Here is a 23,041-nt window from a genome sequence, read left to right on the forward strand (position 1 = left end):
ATGGCCAAAAGTTATAAAAAATGGGTGGAACCTATATGGAAATTTGAGGAGCTGAGTCCAGAGGCTTCCAGAAAGTAGCAGTTTTGTTTACAAAATGTATCACAAAAGTAACATAAACACTGGGAAAGCATTAGAGAAGCAGCATTATAGGCTGAAATTAGATAAATACTTGGTATAAAAAAGCTTCGGTGTTTTTAGTGTTATATGGAAACAACTGCACGAAACTTCTATGCAGTTCTAACTCAGCAACAGTCCTTTAGTACTTTCAGAACCAGAAGTGCAGGGCCAGAATCAAGCAGCAGTTTATCCTTTTTGTATTCCAGGAGTTACTTGTTTTAATCTTTTCAAGAGCCTCAGACTATTTTGGTTTTAACAGTCTCTGAGGAAATTTCCTACATCCATCAAACCAAATAAAGGCCAGACTGAGTCAGTAATATTGTCATTTAATTTCAGTGCTCCTAAGCTATACTTAACTTCAGGTTCGAGGTGGACAGTTGAGCACAGGCAACTGTTTTGAAAGAGTCTTTATGTTTAAATGCTTCAACTCACTTATTGAAAGGGTACTGTGAGAGGAGAAAAGTCATTCCAGATTCTAAGCCTGCTCTTTGGGTTCGTTCTTGACATTACAGTTAAGTTTCTTTTTAATCCTTGCAGGAAAGGAATGAAGAATGCCTGCCTCTTCCACATAACATTTTCTGGCGGATGTATAGCATCTTTGCATAAGGAATCAGAGAATTTGCAAGGATTGGTAAGTATTTATTTAAATTTCTATTGTTATCTGTTGTACAGGTGGAGAGCTGTACCGCTGTAACTCCTTCCACGTCAAAAAAGTTATGCCTGGCTTTCAGTGTGTATGAAAGACTAATCAGGCTCTTGTGCTCCTGTTTTATGTATGCTATCATTCTTTAAGAGGTGCAGTACTTTGCCTGAGGTGTGCTGAGCCAGCATTCCCTCATATTTCCAGATGTACTGCAGTGCACTGATGATAATTATTCTGCACAATGTCAAATAGTAAGGAATTATTTGCTGTAAATAGGTACAGATGCAGGTATGTGATGCTAGGTATATAGATTCTTGAAAGGGAATGAGAGGAACAGTTTTACATGAAGCCTGAGTTATAAGTGCAACCAATGGATCATCATTATTATACTGTCCATCCAGCACAACATCTCTGTATTCAGCTCTCCAGCTAAGTTTTCAAAGCTCTTGGTTCTTAGGCAATTAAACTCTGCTGACACTTCTCTCTGCCTTGACACCATCCTAAATATGCCTAAAATGTTTGCTGGCCTGTCTCTTGGTTATCACCCTCTCATGGTTGCAGCTTTTACCCAGGTGAAAGTGTGCTTCTATGGATTCCTTAATAACTTTCTGGTATTATTAACCCTGGAGGCTCTTCTTAAGTACCATTATTCAATTATCTCCTTTAAAGGTAAGTGAAATTCAAATACATCTAATTAAACTAAGTGGATTCTAAGCTCAGTGTATCTTCCGAAGCACTACTGTCTCTGACCTGCCCTGGATTGTTAATTTATGAATTTATAGCTGTAGTATCACTTCTACATTTTCTGTAATGTAGAAGATGACTCCCACATACATTGTCTGCCAAGTTCTAATGCAAGACTTATACCCAAAAGGTTATAGCTATAAAAAAATGATCAGAGGTCTGATCCAAACACAAAGTTTTTTGAACAGGACTTTTGATCCTCGTTCTGTTCAAAGTTTATTTTGACAATTTGACTCCATTTCAGAGTTCTTCAGATACTTTGTATTAATATGAGAATCAGGGGTTAAATATGCCATTGAAATTTGGATAGTTTAGCAGTCCATACCACTCCTGATCCCAGTTTGTCTCTTTTGGTTTAGTTTGGTGTTTGAATTACCCTCAAAATATTAATCTATCTGTTAAACCATGGGCCATATTAAAGTCACATGTATCCCTAGAAGGGACGAAGTCGGTCTAAACACCAAAATGTGAATGCAAACTCAATGGTTATTAGAAGCAGAGGTGTACAAAACACAACTCAAAATAGAAAACCTGTATTGTTTGTTAAAAATAATTTGTTAAATTTTGTAAAACAAACAAAGAAAAACAACTAACAAACTCAAACGCTTGATTCTGGGATACAACAGTCTCTTTTTTGGACTTTTCGTATCCAGCTTTTGACTCCAGAAAAGAGAAATATAGAGCTGTCAAACTGAACAGACCTTAACTATGTGTCCACTCTTAGCCTGGCTATCAGTTAGATAACAGCTTACTAAATTGTTGCAAGAAAGAGTTCCTGTTAAAAATAATTCCTATAAACCCCTCAGTATCCATGGGAGTAGATGGAAGTAGCTATTATGTTCACTACCTGAAACAGCAAGAGGGCATCAGAGTAACCTTGCTTTTGCATATTTCTTCAGTAGATGAATTGAATGTCTTCCAGTTGATGGAAATGAAGTTTTTCCAGGCTGTGAATTCCTAAGTTACCCTGTCTTTCACAGAAGCCCTTCAGTCTATGACAACAGATACAATTCACAGTTTTTAAAGCAGAAAGCAAAGGTTACCTACCTGAACTCTGATTAGACTAAGATAGAAGGCATAGAATTTGTGGAGCCCACACTGATAAAAAAGATATTTTTTGGAAAGACTTTCTAAGTTAGTTTGAGCTAATAATTGACTGAATACTTGGACAGAAAAGAAAATCTCAATACCCAAAAGCTGAATATGATTTTTTCATATTTCTAAATGAAATTAAATCCCCAAACTCAGTTTCATTTGGTACAAATTAGTCAATTTAATGCTAAAAATGTATTTTTATGTGAGTGCTTGTCAAAATAATGACACAAATTGATGTGTAAATCCCACAGAGAAAGACAAGATGATATTTGTGTTGTTGAAGAAGTCAGTGCACGCCTCACAAAATCTAAGTCTAATTCCTACCTGTGTTTGAGAGGAACTGCCCTCCCCTCCCCTCCCCTCCCCTCCCCTCCCCTCCCCTCCCCTCCCCTCCCCTCCCCTCCCCTCCCCTCCCCTCCCCTCTCCTCTCCTCTCCTCTCCTCTCCTCTCCTCTCCTCTCCTCTCCTCTCCCCTCCTCTCCTGGTTAGGTTTCTGCCTCACAGCAGTGACCTGACCACCAGTCCCTTTGACTGGAACAGTCCCACTTTGTAAAATATACTTAAATATTCATGGAGCCAGCTGGTGAGAGAAAAAACAATGCTCTAGTTTGGTGGTTCAGTAACCCTCCTGGGGAGGGTGGAGGTGTTAGTCCCCGTCCCAGTGAATGTGTAATTATTTATACAAAGTAGAACAGTGTCAACCGGAGAAGTGACAAGTCCTGTCCCCCCAAAAATTTCCTTGCAGGAATGAAGAAGCCTAAAGAAACAATAATGTATTTGCCAGAAATCTGCCAGGTATAGTTAACAACAGTTTAAACAAACTCTTAAAATAATTTACAGATTATTCCTGAAATAGCTGTTCTTCCACATCTCTGAGACAGGCCTTGTTCCTCATATTAGGTGAACAGACCTTTCATCCTCCAAAGCAAAACAGCTCTTAAAATAGAAATCATTCAGAACATATTTTAAGATCTTAGCATCTCATAACATCATACCTCTATCCTTGCTCCTATTGAATCAATGGAAGGAAAAACAGTATTTATATGTCCCACAAGCAGATCTGTCTCTTGGAGAATGCTGCTCTATAATGGTTTGTGTCTGACAGGAATAAAGAACTGTTGAGATCTGCCTGCCAGTTGAATAGTCACGGTGTATGGAGCTCCAGCAGTAATGTTTTTGCAGTGTGATTGCCGAAGACACCAAGCAAGGCAAGGTTCTTGGGCACAGATGAGTTTTCATTGGACCAACTAAAAAGGCAGACAGTGTTTCAGGCAACAAATTCTTATTCAGGGCTAAGACAGAAGGAGCAAGCTTTAAGCTACGTGCAGGCTGAGGAGAACTGCTCTCACTTTATCTCAATTTGTGAATTAGACAATGTTGACACACTTTTCTAACATTTTCTTGCAGTTCATATGAGTTAGCATTAGAGAACTCACAAAAAGCATAGATAGTTTCAGTGCATTGCTGTGATTTTTTTCAATATGCACATTTTGCTGAAGTTTGAAGCTTAGAGAGACATTCTGCATGCAGACACTTAACTGTTACTGACACTAAGATGGTATCTTACTGGTGACTTACTTGTCTATAACATGGCCACTAAGCCAAAATTCTCCTGATGGCTAACATACAACAGAAGTAGGTATATGAAAGAGTAGGAAAATGATGAAATCTGGACCAAAACATGAATATGCCAAGCAACACTTAGTAGGAAGTTGTTATTCTGATAAGATTTGCACTTTAAGAAGGTAGGTCCCTGTGAGACCTCTTCCGCCACTGCATGTGTGAAACTCGGTCCTGAATAACTGCTCTAGGCGTGAAATTCCTATGACTACGGTGTCGAGAAGGCCTGGGTTTTCTAGCAGTGAGTCTCTGCTGAAGTCAGGCATCAGATCCATCAGCATTTTATGGCAGTGGTGCTACAGCTGCTAGCAGGTAGATGAAGGGGAAACAGACATTACTTCTCTGTTTGGCCCCAGGCAACATCCCATGCAGAGGTTTTCAAGAAGCAGTAGCAAGCCGAGATGGGAAGTGTGCTGAGAGCTCCTCGCTGCTCACAGCAAAAACGAGTGTTCTGTCCAGAGCTGGGGGGATGTTCGCCTCTGAGTGCCCCAGCCCGAAGCCCAGAGACTTTGGTGCTGGCACCTTGTTCATCAACCTGCCTTTAATCTCCCCCAAATCTCTGCTCGCTTCCAGTTGGGCTGTCAGGCTCCGTGTGCTGGTTCTGCACAGTCGGACACTGGATGCAGGTAGTGGAGGGTATAGCACGAACACCATCTCTGGTCCACCCTCTGTCTACCCTCTCCCAGTTGCACAAGTGGATCATTGCCAAAAACATCTGGAGGCCTGTGGTGGGTGACATTTGGCTGCATGGTAAATTTACCCTGGGCAAAGAGAGCCACTGTTACTGCAGGGAGCTATTCAAGTCTGAAGCTACTTACTTAGGGCATCAAAACAAGGAACTTGAATCAGGAGCTCTTCTCAGGGCTTCCGAGCAATAACTTTCACCTTATATGTCTGACCTACAGACCCCTATGCCTAGCCTGACAAAAAATAGCATCAGGAATTAGAAATTCACTATCTCTGGCTTTAAGGAGGGAGTAAAAAAACCTAAGAGGTTTAAAGCTTTAGTCACCAAAACCAGAGCTGTCTGAAAATTGTTTTTAAAGCTCAGCTGTAAACAGTGTAATAATTCATATTACAGTAACCATAGAGTCATATCCCTTTTGTTAGTCATATGTTTTGCCAATAAAATGACTTTCATAAAACAAAAAAAAACCTTCATGGAGTGTGGAAAGTCTTTCAGGGGACTGTATAATTAAAGCACAGTATTGTCTGACATCTGGAAAGAAATTCTTGCGTGCAGAACAATACATGACCTTTAACCTTTAAAAAAATATTTTCAGATAAAAGATTTTAAAATAAAATCTTGAAGGAAAGCTGCTGTAAAAGCAGAGAAGTCTCTGTCTTGAAACTTGGAGACAGAAGGAACACAGCAGTTTTCTGCATCTATACACCTTATGTAAAAACTATGAAAGAACAAGCAGCTGTCAGCAAGATGTAAGAATCCACCAAGTGATATTGTAATGAATACTCAAAAATTAAGGAGTTAAATGTTACATAGGCTCTGGCAGATGGAAGGAGAATGACCGAGCAGCAAGAACTGCATTGAATCTGGTATACGTAGCTGATATAACAGGTGAGCAAGTAAAAATTGGTGCAGAATCTGTATTAAGATTTAGGCAAAAGGAGATGTGTGGTGGAAATACATCAACCAGGAAAAACAGCTTGGAGAGGACAGCAATATGTCTATCCAGATTCTGAGCTAAAGATGAATGGAACTTAGATTATTACAACAAATTAAAAAGTGTTAATACTTCTAAAGCCATAGCAAGGAAATGCAGAATTACTGAATCTGCTGGCATTTTTTCCTGTGTGGGGCAGGGCAGCATCTCAGGCCCTTTTCTTTAGGAAGAAATCACAAATTCTGTCAAAGAGATACTGAGGCAATTGCAGTGGTCATAAAACTAGATGCTAACACACTTTTCCAGCACCACATTCCTCTTCAAATTCAGTGTGAAACTGGCACACAACTCTAACTGGTGTCTTTTGAATACGCTCCAATGCCTCTCCACTACCTTACTAAATTCGTTGAGGCAGGGGCGCAAAATTTACCCAGTGTTACAGAGAAGAAATGGAGGCACAATTGTATGCATATATTCTGAATATAGTGTATTTCATTTTCACAATTTGGAATGTGGAAAAAGCTACTTGCAGACTTTACAACATGTACAGAAATGCAGTGAGCAAGTGTGGCGGATGCATGTATTTTTGGAGGAAGCAGCATTTCTCTGTTCCTCTCGCGGCTCTGCTGTCTGCACATAGCACCTTCCACAAAACCCAGCCCAGGAAACAGGCTTTGGGCTAAGGGGATGAGGACACCTGGCCTGGGGAAATGCGTGTAGTGAGCCACTGCCTCACTGAGGTTAAGGCATCCTTCAGACTGGCTGTCACTGGCCAAGCGCTCACAGCAAACAAACTCCTCTCCTGGCGCAGGTCTCTGATGTGCAGGTGGTGCGGGTGTAAAACTCCCTGCAGTTCTGCAGGTGTGGTCTGTAGCTGCTTGTCTTTGGGTTTCTGATCTGGGGTTTCAGCCGTAACTTCCTCACTCTGTCCAGCTCTGCCCCTGACTCTGGGCTGTGGCTGCGGGATGCTGGGCTTAACCTGTCTCGTTGCCTCAGCTTGCTGTCCTGGTGGTAGAGGATACAGGGCTGGGATGGTGGGGCTGCACAGCAGAAAGCATGAGGCTGGGATCCTTTGAGAGCTGTGGCTATGCAGCTGCAGGATAAGGGGGGATGAAGGTTTTGCATATAGCTTGGAGAGCCATGAAGCCTGGCACCTCTGCATCATTTTTTTTTCCTTCCATAAGTCTGTGGTGTCACATGAATTCTGTGTAGGCTTAAGATGACTGCTCAAATGAGCATTGGTGAGAACATTGCACTGTAATGCCAGTTGGACCAGAGAATTAGTCTGGAATATTAGCCACTGTAGTCTGGAATATTAGCCACTGTAGTCAAAGCTAAGCAACAGCTTAAAACTATTTATCCCGAAGCAACTGATACTTCTGAGACTTGATCTCTGCATGAAAGGCATTTAAGGGAATGTGGGAATTTTCAAGAAAATTCTTTGAGTTAAGGCATAATGTGGGGACAGTTCTATTCCCCATTACATTCCTATTTCTTCCATTATGTTCCCATCATAAAACAAAAACCTTTGAATGCACAATTATAAGTGAGGTCTGAAATTCGAGACTTAGCATCGGCATACCCTGTAGATGGTTGTCCTTCCTACATAAGGCCTAAGAAGGCCTTATGAAAACGGCAGAGTTCAGTGCATGCTGTGGTAATTTGTGTAAGAGGAATTGTAAATATTTCACTGAATCTCACGCTGCTAAATCCTCTGGAAGAGTGTTGTAGATGAGAAGACTCCCCAACCTGTGAAACCTTTCTGTTCTTACCATGTCACTAGAAAGAGTCACAGCTTACTGCATTAAGTCACTGTTTACTGCATTAGCTATAATCTAATGAGATGCTTCCTGTGGCAGATCCAGGGCTGGAATAGCTGGATAGATTGCAGTGGTTCTATTATTAGAAACCTGTTATGTTTTACATCATTGAGCATAAAAGATAGGGCTCGTACTGCAGGACACTTCTCACACTCTTAGTTGAGGGTAAGTCCCTGCAGTTGTTATCGGAAAATATGGTCAGGCCTTTGGATTCTCATTGGTTAGACTTGCAAGTCAATCAGTCATGTTGAGATACGCAAAATCTGTTGACAAAGAAATGGTGACTGATATCGTAAGAACAAAATCTGTTTGGAAAAGAGAATTAATCTTGCTGTTACCAAAGTAAATTCTTCAGAGTCTAGAATTTCACTCTCAAGGATATTTTGTATGTAGATAGGTTGTGTGTAGATTTAGTTTATATAATGTGTCTGAAACATCCAGAAAAGCTTTACCTATAGATAGACTGTGTGAGGAAATAAGTACATTCAGTTTTCAATGGTATGTCAGAACAAATTGATCATCGTGTTATTATGGATTGCCACATTTTAACCATACCTCAGGTGGGATGTAGCATTATTTACTCTTCTTTAGTGCTAATACAACCAATGGTATAAGAGCGGAAGAGAAGACTATCAAAAGGCCACAGGTAGTTAGGAAGTCAGTTGTATGTCCTATCTGCACGACAGCAGCACGCGTAGCTACACGACGTTAACAAGACTCGGGCAGGGCATTTGTATGGCACTGACATAGGGAGAAGCGCTGCCGTATACAGCACAGACAGTCTTCTATCTGCTCCATCTTGTTTTTTCTTGAAGAACTTCCACCCACATTTGAGGCAGTTGTCAAAACTCAGCTTGCCCTGAAGGAGTCAGAACTAAAGAAATGTGGCTTCAGGCTTCGAATTTGCAAAGAGAAGGTGATGAGATAGTGAAGTTGGGTTAGAAAGTGTGAAGAAATAAACAGCTGGGGAAAACATTTTTGAAAGGAAGAAAATAACATAGTAAAGAAATTCGGAAACGCTTTGATGAGATGCTAGATCTGCATCCATGCAGTGAGGCTGCTGACTTGCACAGCTTGTGCCAGCATAAGATGTAGGGGTTGTTGGGCAGCTTGCACAGGAGCTCGTGCTGTAAAACACTTTCCCATATGTCGGTGTTAAACGAGAAAGGAGTGGACCAGGCTCGCCCATGTTCCAGCTTCAACAAGGACTGTGCAGATCATCTGACAGCCTCAGGGCAGCTCTGCCTTGTGCCTGTGCCCACAACAGGCTTATTCGAAGGATGAATAGTGGACAGAAAAGCACGGCTGTCTCAGAGGTGCCGTGTGATCTTTGGCTGCAGGTTGGGAGTGAAGTGTCGCTGGTCAAAATGAATTGGAGCTCCCCAGGAGAGCTCAAAGGTCATGGCAAGCCAAGAGCTGGTATCTGTGCCTGTCACTGAGCGGGAGGGATGAGTGTCAGCTCTGCTTTACAAACAGCATAACTAGTCCAACAGCTCCTGCTCAAGTGGGAAACTATGAGCAGGGGACAATACGGGTAGTCTGCAGTTGAAAGAGGGGGAAAAGGCTAGTTAACTAGCAAGCAGGGATTGAATCGTAGCACTGTTGTAATACTTAATCGATATTTCAACATTAGAGCCAAAAAGAGGACTGCAATATTTCAGAAAGTACTTTTCAATGATTTAGGTGTTGAAAACTGTAGCATGAAATATATGTGCATTGTTTTACATTAGCTGGGAATATGGTAGGTAGGCTGTACTAACATGGACCGGGCTGAAAACTGAGTGGCAGAATAAAAAAACTGTTCACGTCCAATAGGCAACAGGTCGGCTGTGGCAGGGTGGACAGGGCGGCGTGCCAGCCAGGTGTGTGCCTCATGGCTAACTCGGGCTTCACCAGGGCCGGTCCTGCTCACTTGCCCTGAATTTGTCCCGAGAAATCATGACAGAAAGTTCTGGGCCAGGAAGGAGCTATTTCTGAACTGATGACTTTCAAATGCTCGACCTTGCAGCCTTCCAGGTACTGGAGGATGAAATCCTGCATAAGGGGATACTTTCAGAAGTTTTTTTGACCTATTGCCTGTTTTGTTTCTTTGCTTGTTTAGCACACAGGAGTTTTAAACTGACATGTGAGTCTAATAGGTATGTTAATCTGTATCTGCTGTGGTATGTATATTGTAAAGGAAACGGAACAAATGAAATTATTTTAGTCAATATGTGTAAATAAAAAGTCAACATGGCAAGACGCGTACTCTTGCTCTGACTGACTCATGCTCAGTTTCAGTTCCAGAAATGCCTAAGAGGGCAGCGTCATCCCCTCCAAAACAGTTTTTCTTTTCATATGGGATTATATCAGCAAGCAGCTGCCTCTAAGGCATTTTTTTGCCAGACGGTCAGGCTCTCTGTGCCAGCTTCTCCCTTAAAGCGTTATATGGATGGGGCATCCCTTCCAAATAAGCCCTGGGGGCAGTAGCGGTGCCCAGTGGAGGGGAGCCACAAAGGGCAGCACTTGCACCGGCTGTGCAGCCCCCAGGGAAAACGGGGCAGTGGGCGGAGGCGCCCGGTGAGTACTCCTCTGCTCCCTTCTGGGCGCTGCAGATGAGAAATACAGCAGCTAGCTCCCATGGAAAAAACGTGTCCTGGCTGGAACCGTACAGCAGCTCACCGGCCTCGCTGGAGGGACATGCCTGCACCCCGGGAGCGGTCTGCGCGCTCCTCCTGGCGGCTCCGCTGCCGAGCCTCCGGCCTCGCTGCCAGGCCAGCCCGCCAGAGCCACCGCTGTGCCGGCTGGCTTCCAAAAATCACTGCAGCCAGTTCCTTTTAAAATAGACACCGTGCTACACTACACTTCATTTGATCTTCACACACACTACTATGCTACTGTTCAGGTCTGTGCATTGACTGGGGCAGATAAAAAAAATAATTCTGCATTAGCCGACATCTTTCAATATATGTGAATAATTTATTTTGTCTTTTTTTTATTTCAGGCCGGTGAAAGATGAGGATTCAATCAAACTCTGAGATCTCAGAGCACCGATGGCTGAGTTTGAAAATTGAGGTTTGTTTTCTTAAAACCGAGTAAGACCAAGCCTTGTCTAGGAAACTCCTGCTGGTTGACCTCAGTGTCCTCCACAGGTCTGCTGGGCACAGACTAATGTTGCAAAACTTTCTTCTGAACAGCAGGCCTGAATCTCTTTATTCTGAGGTTCACTTGGCACAGCAGGCAGACAAGGCTGTAATTGCCTGGTTCTCAGGCTGCTTTGACTCATGTGTGTGGGGGCAACCCCGGTGGGATCATCAGGGGCTATGTGCCACATACGGACTAGTTCAGCATACAGGAGATGTGCTCTGCCACTCCGCACTCCTGTTGCATCCTCTGTGCCAGTACCGGAGCAATGTGATTAGGGAATAAGTAGGGTCAGAGGGCTTTTTACCAGCCAGAATTATTCTGCAGCCTGTTTGTGCCTTCCAGGCAAAATGCGAAGGGAAGAGAATTGAATCTGGTGCTTGTTCGTGAATTTAGCTCATTAATCACTCGTGAAGGGAACCTCACTACCACTAATCTATTATAGTACACAAGGGAAGTTTTCACCTTAAAGACTTCATTTGCCAGCCTGTTTGTTGCAGATTGTCTCATTCATGAGATATTGGGTGACTGAAATGGCTTTTAAACACAGAATGCTTAATGTTGAGTAATAAGCTGGAAGTCACTCATGTCTGGGACGTATGTGGCAGTTCTGCCCTGACACTGAAGCTAGAAATCATGACACTTGCAGAGCCTAAAAATCACAAATATTTCTTAGCTATATGTGCATATTTGGCTAATGAAGAACATTCCTTAGGGTTATTTAAAAGCATCAATAAACTGCATTTGATACTGCTAGGTGAACATCCAGTACTTTCCACAGAGGACTTGCACTCCGTGCCACAGCTGCTGTAAAGGTGAGACGGCCAGATTCACTGTGGGTCTCCGCTAACTCCGCTTGTAGGAAGTCGCTGTGACTTTCAGAAGAGAAAGCAGTGATTACTTCACTTGGCAATATTTGTAAGTCCACTAGTTCACTTGCTTTGTGCAAATCTGTGTAACAAGTCTGCCAGCAAAGTCAAAACCAACGAATCTTTTCAACTCTATGAGATTAATTTTCCCCTTTTTTTCCTTTAATAAGGAAGACTTCTAAAATGTCTTGTTGGTAACAGCTGGAGACCTCAACCAAAGAATGTAGGGCACTACCAACTTTTTTATAAACGTTGCTGTCTGAACACATTTACCATATAAGTAATTCAGCCTTATGTCTGAATACAGGAGTATACTCATCACAGCTTAACTGTAATGGAGGTATGTACTGTTTTCCATTCATTATATCAATTCACTATATCCTTTGGATTACTGATCATCTCAGTAGAAGCAGATCCTAACATACACTGGCTCTATACTTGCTCTGAGGTGTTAGGGCTACTGAGTGCTGAGTTAGCCATGATTTTACGTGATCTTAATTATACAACCTGAATATTGCATTTGAGCAGGTTTTCCACTCTTGTATACCCTCAATTCCCTGTGTTTCACTGAAATCAGTTAAGTAAAATAATTTTTATTGTCCAAAGTACATCTGAACTTTAAAATAATGGATATGGCATGCTTCTGTTGGAGTGGAATACTTACAGTTTGAAGGAACATGCTCTATTGCTGGGGACTAAGGTATTCTGCACAGAATATTTGGCTTCAGTGTTTAATCTTTGAGTCTATATAATACAGAAAGAAACATTCTTTTTAACCAGGTTTGCTAGTGAATGTATTTTATAGCTCTCAGTGAGTCTGATTACTGTTCCAAACTGGTTTACTCCAAGCTACGGTTTTCTACCAGACTACAAGAAACAATGTTTTGTTATTGTAATTGCTACAGTTGGAAAATTTGCAGTTTCATTTCATGACTAAGTTGGTGCATTTCTAGCTTTTACATATGTATTTTGCTCTTTGCTTTGTATTAAATTCTTTCAGACAATGGTTTGAAAGGAGAATGCTTTAAAGGACTAAAGCAGAGAAGGGAATGTGAGTCTTGGGTGTCAGAGGGTAGGACACTGCCTTCAAGCTGAATGGCAGAATTTGCTGTGCCAGACTCTTGCTGGCAGCATTTCCCTGGCACTGTCTGCTCATTAGGGCTCTGCTTCTATAGCACACTTAAACACGAGGAAAAGTTCACCCCTGTGAATGAACAAAGATAAACATGTATTCATATTAAAGTTAAACATGTGCTTATGAGCTTCGCTACATTTGGGATAATAAGAGAGAGAATGCCTGTGTTCACAAGGGTATCAGAGAAGCTGTCCCAGGGACCTGTTTACCTTTCGCTCATTATTTATATTACTTCTGAGTGCTTCAGATATTGCTGCTTGTTATCCACCCTGTTGACATTTCATAGGTGTCTTTCCAAGTGCTGCTAAAAAGAAAAGCTGAGATTTTTGGGACACTGCTGTGTGCCAGTGATTGAATTCCATAGCCCCAGGACTGCGGATGCAGAAAGCCCAGCATATAAAGAGGGAAAAATCAAGGTTTTTCTTCTTGTACAAGAGGCATTGCCCAGTTCCTCAGCAGAACAGAGGAGAGCGACAGGGAATAGATGTTTTCTAGCAAACAGAGGATCTCATCTATTGATGAGAAGTATGCTTAACACCAAAAATGAAGGAAAACTATATTTTCATATTTCATCAGTCAGGAGGGACACAGAAGGATTAGATCTTGGGGGCAGGAGTGACTCAAATTAGAGAACTCTATAAAATTGTTCACTCTCCAAAAAGATTGTGTGATATTGTTGTTGGCATTCTCCTGTAAAGCATATATCATATACCCAAAGGCTGTGCTCCCTGGCAAGAGAAATATATCCAGCTCACCACTAACAAGTGTACTGCCACTCTTGATAAGAAATCTGCCTTGTAATAGAGGGTTTTCTGATGCAGAGGGTGCATATGCAGTGTCTTCCCCAGAGACCCTCATTACTGAAACCAAGATTTAGCCTTAGCATTAATACTGATTTGCTTTTCATTTTTACCAACTTTTTAATTTTTAATGAGTTTCATCTCCACTCACAGATTCTACTAACCATACATTATCCTATGATGAGAGAATAAAGTCTGAAGGTTAAAGCTGTGTATCAGATGTCCCTTTGTTCCTCCACAAATATGCTGTCCTGACTTTTAGGGCCATTTGTCAGAGAAGTGATGTCATGGTAACAAAATGTAGATTGCCTTCAGATTTCCAGTTGGTTATCAGAACAACTGTGGAGCCATCTCAGCTGAAGGCTGAGGTACTGACCTCAATAAACTACCTGTCCTAGCAGTGACTTTTATTGCTTTCCATTCTGCTCCATATTTTGCCATCCTCACAGGCTCCAACAGTTTTTTGAGGTTTTCCATCAGCATGTTGATGTCCAGCAGTCAGATCCAGAGCCTGCTGATAACGTTATGAAAGGCCTTAAATGTTAACAGTAGGATGCAGTCTTTTGAAGCATTTGTTTGTAGGATGTAGTCTTCTGAAGCGTCTGTTTGTGAGGGGGCAACGGATGGTTTTGCTGAGCTCTTTAAATAATTGAAGTCATTACCATATTTCAAATAGGATGTACGAACACTGCAAAGAAGAGCTCTCAAGAATTTTAGAACTTTTGAAGGAATTCTACAAACCTCAACTGGAAGAGCCTACAGTTTTCCATTGTGTTCAGCCTTTTAACAGTATCAAGAGGTGCCTGCAATTATGTTGGGCTACATTGTGTCCTGCTGAATTTTGACACAAAAGGCTTAAAGCAGATACTTTATGTAATTGCAGTTCATTGAGTGCTTTTTGGTGCCTGACTTGGACTGAAAACAGTATTCTGCCACTTGGAACATTCCTAGTCTGCCAAATGGGAGACTCTGATGCCAAATAGACCTCTTCATTTTGCAGTCAATATTTTGCTGTGATTCTTGACATAGCTGTTGCTACCAATTTCATGATTTTTCAGTAAGCACTGTAGGCAAAACACTAATCTCCTTATACATATTAATGCATTTTAATATAACAGGGATGCCTATTATTAATTAGTTAGCATAGATATTGGAGAACTAAAAAGGCAATGATGCTATTTTATTGCTTTAAAATATAAAAGGCAATAAAAAGGCAACAATACTTTTGCTGTGGTATAGTGTTTTCAAAAATACCAATACCACTGTACAAGAATTGGAAGTTCCTGTACTTATGCTAACAACATCTGTGTTTGAAGATAACTACATTCAACACATTTCTGATCCTACAGGTGTCACAGTAATATATATTAAGAAATGAAAAAACTTTATAAATGCATTTCTGCAAAAATGTACTCAGAATCAACTTTATTTATAGCTCACACCTTTTTTTGCTAAAAATGCATAGTCATTACATATACAGTAGTCAGCATCCAAAAGTGTACAAAGAGTAAATTTTCAAACCCTCCCAACAGAACCAAACAAAATTCACACTTTTTGTTCATTGCATGCACAGACCCTTAAATGTGATACCTCTTACTAAAGCGTGCTTGAATCTCTAGCAGACAGAATTGACTTGCTATAAACTGTTTCTCCACACTATTAACCCCAGCTACAACCACAAATCCTAAGGCATTCACACAAAATAGCGAAACCCTACTTCAGAATCCTCCATGTTCTGAGTACGGCCCAGGAAGCAATTGCCCTGAAAGTGGAAGTCTGCTGGTGGTGTTTCCTTACAGGGAACTTTGAGCAAAGGCCTGCTTCCTTTGTCTTGGTCATTCATTTATTACTGAATTCAGTGGAATGAAGCAGCATCTGTCTAAGCAAGTTGTGAAAATAATTTAACTTTATTCCACACCTAGCTCCAAGACACTAAACATCTTGAATGGAGGTCTGTGTCTTTCAGTGCATGTGACACTTCCTCAGCATCTTGCATCTCATCTGAGACAAAAAGGGTGAAGTCTCAGCTGTAACTTGGGTGTTGGTTGTGTACCCCTGACTTACAGGTGTCTGACAGAAGCTAGGAATATACTCTGATAGGGCGAATTTCTAATGGTAGAGGCTTTGACTTAATGAACCACTCCAACCCTTTGATGTCTTTGCTGTCTTTTTTTTTTTTTTTTTTTTGGTCTCCACTACTGCTGCCAGTTAGAAAAGCTCTTAAAAACATTGTCCTCTACTCAGTGGTGCTGTTTATATCAGTCCTTCCAGGAGAAGGGCAGAGTGGGTTAGCAGGATGATTAGTCAGGGCTCCACGGCAAAGGAAGAGTACACATACGCGATAAGAAGATCCAAGTTCAATTTTGCTCAAGAATTGGATTGGCTCCATGCTGTTGGTTTTGGGGAATGGGAGGGGAAAAGAGAAAGTTGTTTGTCTGATCAATATAATTTTATGTTCCCAAATGATTACACATGTTTATTTAAAAGCTTCATTTATTTAAGGTCTTTTTAGTCTGATAAGAAGTAGCTTGAAATAGGTTGAAATTCCCAATGACAACTGAGACATAATCATAGCCTTACAGACACTGATGGGAAATCTTACTCCGTTGTTTCATGGTAGCTGGAATACAATCCATGGCCAAATGAACAACGAGGCCTCATGTCAGCGTTACAATGCCCCTCGGTACAATCACCAGTGAGAACTTCTGAAGAGAAGAGTACTTAACTCATGTATGTTTTCTCTTTACTCCTGACCCTTAAGTGTTTAGTCAGCCTGTTTACTACTGCTTAGGTCTTGATTGCCCCTCGCCTGAAGCCAGTGGAAATTTTGCCATCAGCTCCAAAGGACACAGGATGTGAACCTCCTAGGAGTATGGCAATGACGAGGGTTTGTCCCAAGAGTTCATGATCTAGAAACACTCATGTTCCTCTCCCTGTGAGATGAGGAGCTATGGAAAAATAAAACATTCTCTCTGCCAGAGTTCGGTAATATTTCTTCTTAGCACCTAGGAGGGTCTTTGCATTTTTAAGTGCTTTACAAACATTAGCTAGTCTTCAGAGCAACCCTGCGAGGTAGGTAAGGTATATTGTCCCCATCTTACAGATGTGGAAACTGAGACACAGAGGGTCAAATTCAACCCCGGTACAATTCCAGTGTTTTACATTAATTAAATTCATTTAAAATTAACACAGTTTAAACAACTTGCCCTAGATTACAGAACAGGTAGTGGCAAAGCAGGGACAAGAACCTAGGAGTTCCTGACTCCTCAGCTTGTTACTGGCCACTTGGTCATTTTTACTCTCGTAGGCAATGAAAAACAGTATAATCTGAGCAATTACTACAGGTATGATTTGCTTCTGTAAGGCATGTGGATGGTAATCAACTGAGTTAAGTGCAATAATACTTTATGAATGTGCTGCCTCAGAGAGTTTACTTAAACATGAAGTAAAACTTTCATACTGTCATTTTCTGCAGGTGCATTGTTGACAAAACCCCAACATAGTAGCTGGATTCAGCAAATAAATAATAAGCGCAACACTTGGACAACTAAGCAAAACTATCATTTTAGCAAAAAACAATGTGCTTCTACTTTTAACGGCTAAATTTCTACAAGTGCAGCACGCAGATTAAACCTTTCTCTTTGTTTCCAGACTGCAGACTCCAGTCTTGCTAAGGAAGCAGCTCAGAGGTGCACAGATATCCTGGATTGTGACATTCAAATGAATACACTGCAGAAGAAAGAAGTGTATTGCCACAGAATATGGGATAATTACTACAGACCAGGTGTATCAGTCTTACAGGAAAATGAGCTTGAAGCTTACAGGTTACTCAGAAGTGCCCAGGAGCTAGGGTCATCGAATATATGCCAATGTGTAGATTGCAGATTGCAAGGGGGGGATGTCTGTGCCACCAACACCCTGGGAACTGGCCCCATCAATAGTCAGTTCACATTGGCACAGGTACCTCAGTCTGAAGGTCAGTGCTGGCCAAAGACGGAAAGACACATAGGCATTTTCAGGCTATCCCCTTATGCTCCAAGTCCTCACCTCATCCCCCATCCCCACACAAAGTCTACCACAAAAGGCCTGAAAAGGCTTGTTGGTTTTAAAAATGAGCTGTGGAGTCCACAGTGTAGACCTTATGGCAGGTACCCAGGCAATGACAGGTACTTATGCAAAAAAGTTTGTTTTCTAGGATGGCCTTATGCATCTGGTCTGCAGGTTAGACCTCCTGTCTGAGCTCCGGACATGCTTACGGATGTTCAGCCATGTGCGCTTTCACACCAAAAAGAGATCCTGCTCCCTTACAAGCCACACAAATGCTGACATTCACTTCTACACGAGCAAATTCAAGCACTGTAATTATAGATATCCTGTTCCACTTTTAATCTCTTTAACTCAGTTTTGTTCTGTCCATATTTACAGGGACTGGCTACTGGACATGGTAAATGGAGCAATTATCTACATACATGTCCTTCACTGAATAAACACAGACACTCAGGTAGCATTTCCCTAGATATTCTCCACACTTACTGTAACTTTTAAATTTGTAGCCACATTTTAAACAGACAGACAAAAAAACAAACATACATTAATGAGAACTCTTAAAATCTAATCACATCTCCCTGTACCGATTCACTCCTGATTCATACAGCCTGCTTACAGTGGCTCAGAGAGCAGTACTTGCAACCAGCATTTACAAACAATTCCACGAAGTGCTCAGGCCCATACATGTGCCTCAACATTTTGCCAATGGAAACTTTTAAATGAAGCAATATTCTTAATATCAGAGCCAGGTACCAAATCTGCAGCATGACTGGGGCTCACAGGCAACTCTTAGAACAGCAGTAAGATTCCAGTAAAATTGCGGTTGGTTGCAATCCAACCTTTATACTGTTATCTCTCGTTGAGATATATATAGACGACCCTGTATGGCCTAACTGCAAATATCAAATGTATTTTTACAAGTTAGCAACAGCCTTTTTTGACATTGCCTCTTGAGATGTCCTCTACATTGTGACTGACAAGCACAAACATAATTCATTATACAGTATGCTTTAAAAGCCTTTTTTTACATTCGACTTTTACTGTTGCTTGTTTCTGAGCTGTCTTCTAGTGCTGAGATTTGCTGTCCCCGTCCTTTTTGATTTCTTTCTTAGTTTTTAATTGCTGGTTGGACATGCCAGTGGCATCTCCCAGGCAAACCCTTTCTACATAATTAGTTTTGAAACTCGGATGAGTCATTGGGCCCTTAACTACTATGCCTCTATTATTTTAACTTGAATACAGCACATCTCAAAGATTTTGGCCTCTTTTTGCAGTTGTGGAAATTCATAGGATGACATTGCTGCAGGTCTTGATCCATTTGCTTTCTATTGTAAGTTTCCAGGGTTTTTTTCACAATATAAAGCACATTTCAAAGCCTAACAGTGTTGTGAACCAGCCTCCTCTCCCAGTGGTGCAGATCATTTTCTGCTTTACTGGCAGCTGAATAAAGCAATGCCATATTTATGACAAAAGTTAATGAAAATATGTAAAATTAAAAATACTTCATGTAGTTTTCATTTTCTTTTAATGCAGGTTGACAAATGAAAACAGAACACAGACAGCCACACAGGGCCATGCTGGTTTTTATGGCCCACCAGTGACAACTCAAGAGGCCACAGTTTGGGAACTGCTGTTTCAGAAAATTCTAGCCAATCTCTTTAAGAGACCACATGTGACCCTACCACAAATCATATCCTAGCAGAACTGCGGCTGGCAAAGAATACATATTTATGGTAGGCATTCTCATCATTCACTGAGAATCTAAAAAATCCAAACCATTATAGTTAAAATGGGTTGAGATAAAAGATAAATGAAGTGGGTGTAATTTTCTTTTAGCCTATGCACTTTCATAGGGAAATTTTCACAAAGCTGACATTGGTACAGGACATACCAATTATTGGTTTCTGTGATGATTCTGACCCATATTAAGGATTTGACCTCATAATCCCTAGCTACAGTCCTTCCTATATTCCCATGATAAACAAAGGGGGCTTTGTCTTACAGAAGACTATGGGACTGGACTCAAAACATTTTCTTGGGGTTCAGATGCCACATCCATGAAAATGGGAAAGACCCAAGCAGAAATGTATTTCTACAATAGGGGCAAAGAGGCTGAGTTGAAGAGCCACTACACTATTGTGCAGTATGACACAGGCGTTTCCTAAGGAAGTACCGCCCTTCTTTTTGCAAATGGAGTATACAAGCAGTTTCTCACCTGAACTTCAAGTTGTAACCCCCTGTGTAGTATTATTGCATACTTGTTACTTGTTCTGTCAGACAAAATCAAAATGCATCTCTTTAAAATCTGCACATAGTTTACAAAAATCTGCACATAGTTTACAAAAATGTCTCTTTATATAGAGAGTAAGTTCAATCTATAGTTAGCTGTTTGTCGTGTGAGAAGGATAATACCTGGGTTGCTGTGAAAAGATACTGCTTTGGAAAATAGCTCCTAAGTCTTGTCTTTGAACTCCCCCAAAGCTTCTGAAAGAGGACTTCAAAACACCCAGCTGCAGCCACAACTAATCAAAATAGGAAAAGGTGGGGAATGATGAGAAAGTGCCAGTATCCAGTACTTGTAGAGCCAGATTTTAGGTCCTGAACTCAGATTCAGCAGTACCTTATTCTGCAACTAATTTTAGGATGGTAAATCTGACAGAGCGCTCTAATTAAAGAGCAGAAGAAACCAGTTCCATGTAATTCTTTAGAAGATCCAGTATGAGATCTCATGCATCAGTTACTCTCTTTACATCCACAGAACTCCCACCAAGCTTGGCAGGGGCTTATAGAAAGTCTGGCGTCTGACTTTGACTCCGAAGGGCTGATTTGGGGGTGATTTACCAGGGAAGATAAAGGGGCCCCTTAGCAACCCCCTTGACACAACAGATGTTCCTGACGTGCTGGGGGAAGAGCCATGCCATTATGCAATGCCCCCCCCCTTCTCCCCCCGCCCCCGCTCCAAACTAGTTTGACCCTTTTCTGGTTCAGTTATTTTACATATCCCTCTATTTTATTTTAGTATCTGAGTGGCTACACCAACCACTCACTGCCTGTCTAATTAAAGTCTCTCCATCAACTGGTAATTCTGTAATAATTCACAGCTGTTTTTCCTCTCTCTGTTAAGTCTATTGTTCCCTGGCTGAAAAGGCTGCAAGACCTTGAAAACTATAGATAGCTATCGATTTGTTTGCATTTAAAATCCAGTATGTGGCTGCAAAGGCCTGTTACAGTATCACAGAGGAAGATAAATGTCAGTGCATAATCTGCTAGGAAATTTCACACAGGAGTGGATTAAAAGTCTATGAGTAATCATTGCACAAGTGTCTTCAGGTGTATATATATACACACATATATATGTAGCTAATAAATATATAGCTAGATATATAAATATATATGTATATACAGAGCTAGTTTAAACCTAATTGTTACGAAATTAGTAAGTGGCATTCACAGTTCATGCATTCTTCCTAGTAGCAGAGCTAAATTATTTCAGCTTATACTCTAAGCAGCAACATACCAGTAAGCGTTTGCTTGCTTCCCCTGGTAACCTAGTAGTTTAACGAGCACGAGCAGTTCTGCCATGGTCATTTTCTCCGGCAACCCTCCGTGAAAGGGACCTGGCTCTTCCACAGGTGCGTTTCCCCCAGGTTTCACAGCATCTTCAAGATATGGCAGGGCCGGTCTGAGGGTTGCCAGCCTGAAGGTCATTGGCCCGAGGGTCTCCAGCCCAAGGGTCACTGGTATGGTGGTCGCTGTCCCAAGGGACACCGGCCCAGCTAGTCCTGCTTGCAGAGGTCTGCAACGTTGAGGAACCTCCTGACAACCACGGCCAGGCAGAGTGCCAAGAGCACCATATAGCCCACGGTGCCCAGGTAGGTGGGGGCGGCCAGGGGTGCCTTGAGGAACTCGGCCAGCCCGTCCTCCACGTAGTGAACCTGGTCATAGATGCTGAGGAAGGTGAAGATGTGGAAAAGCTGGTGGCTGTGCCCCACGATGTCGAAGAGCCCCGGCTGGATCCGCTCGGGGATTTTGCTGACGTTGAAGAAGGCGGCCACCAGCAGCCAGCAGTAGCGTCGGTAGAAGTAGACGAAGAGCGTGGGGTTGCGGGTGCGGAGGTCAAAGAGGAGGCTCTCCAGCATGATGGGGCAGGCCATGCTCAGCGGCATGGCAAAGACGAAGGTGCGCACGGCAAAGGGGTAGGCGCAGCAGGCGGCGCGGCTGCGGCAGCAGGCGGCCGTGCAGCCCACGGCCAGTGCCAGGGCCACGGGCAGCACCAGGGCGCGGTAGGCCGCGATGGGCAGGCTGCAGTCCAGCTGCCAGCCCAGCCGCTGCTGCACATAGCGGCTCATGGCACTGGCATCCAGCAGGCTCAGCCCTGGCAGCAGGTAGTAGGAGTAGGCCACGGTGCTGGCAAAGCCGTAGTAGCTGATGGAGGCGTAGTCCAGGTAGAAGAAGGCGGCGCGGAGGCGCGGGGAGAGGCAGCTGAAGAGGTGGGCCGTGCAGCTCATGGCGAAGGTGAGCAGCACCCCCGAGGCGTAGCACCAGAGGGGCAGCAGGGCCGGGTGGTGGAAGGGCACGTCCCCAGCGCCCCGCAGCAGCAGCAGCTGCCCGAAGCGGCTGAGGAAGAGCAGCAGCGGGATGAAGTGGGTCCAGAAGTTGAGGGTCTCGTTGGTGGGCTGCAGCACCGAGGCCAGGCACTCCTGCGCCGAGCAGTGCAGCCGCCGGTAGCCCGAGAGGATGAAGCACTCCACGAAGTCCTCGGGCACCTCGTCCCACCGCAGCAGGGCGGCAGGGCGAGGAGGCGGCGCCGCCTCCTCCTTGTCCCCCTCGCCCGCCGGCATGCTGCTACCCCCGCCGCCCCCGGGCCCCCCGGCCGCCCCCGGCCCGCCGCCCGCCGCCGCGTCCCGCCGCCGCCGCCGCCCGGGCGAGGTAGAGCCGCTGCTCCCGCAGCCGCCGGCGGAGGAGCCGCGGTGGCTCTGCGCTTCTCCTCCTCCTCCTCCGCCGCCGCCCCCGGCAGCATCACTCATTGCAGCAGGGGCAGTGGCGGCAACGCCGCGGCTCCTCCCGCCCCGCCGCCCGGCATCGCGGTAACTGGAAACCGGCGGCGCATCCAGCGCTCCCGGGGAGCGGGGAGAGACGCCCCCGCCGCCCCGGGTAGGGTTTCCCGGGGAGGGAGGCGCTGGACACCCAAGCCGCCGTTAATGATTGATGCGGCCGCAGCGGGGGAGGCCGGGCCCGGGAGAGCCCGGCGGCCGCCCCGGCCGAGCCTCCCCGCAGCGAGGTGCGGGGCCGGGCCCGGGCAGCGCAGACCCCTCAGCGCCGCTCTCCGGGCGGGTAGGGACCGCTGGCGCGGGGACACGCGAGCAGACCCCCCCGCTTTGTACGGGCCCCTTCCCACGGGGGCGCT

At 43.5% G+C, this 23,041-nt stretch overlaps 1 protein-coding gene and 1 long non-coding RNA gene across 2 annotated transcripts; one reads left to right on the top strand and one right to left on the bottom strand.

Annotated features, from left to right (window-relative positions):
* The first annotated feature begins 674 nt into the window (after positions 1 to 674).
* LOC132317688 (uncharacterized) lies at positions 675 to 20,533 on the top strand. Its single transcript, XR_009484161.1, has 3 exons — positions 675 to 748; positions 10,644 to 10,714; positions 17,239 to 20,533. It is a non-coding gene; the product is annotated as an uncharacterized LOC132317688 (long non-coding RNA).
* A 417-nt stretch (positions 20,534 to 20,950) lies between these two features.
* Positions 20,951 to 22,661, bottom strand: PAQR9 (progestin and adipoQ receptor family member 9). The gene has a single exon (XM_059822803.1). It carries the CDS (start codon positions 22,659 to 22,661, stop codon positions 21,411 to 21,413), a length of 1,251 nt encoding a protein of 416 aa, XP_059678786.1. The 3' UTR covers positions 20,951 to 21,410.
* Positions 22,662 to 23,041: the final 380 nt, after the last annotated feature.

Source organism: Gavia stellata, chromosome 11, assembly GCF_030936135.1.
Source record: "Gavia stellata isolate bGavSte3 chromosome 11, bGavSte3.hap2, whole genome shotgun sequence".
Lineage (NCBI taxonomy): Eukaryota > Metazoa > Chordata > Aves > Gaviiformes > Gaviidae > Gavia > Gavia stellata.

Coding starts and splice junctions, on each gene's coding strand:
- PAQR9 (XM_059822803.1), bottom strand. CDS start 22,661: ATGAGTGATGCTGCCGGGGGCGGCGGCGGAGGAGGAGGAGGAGAAGCG.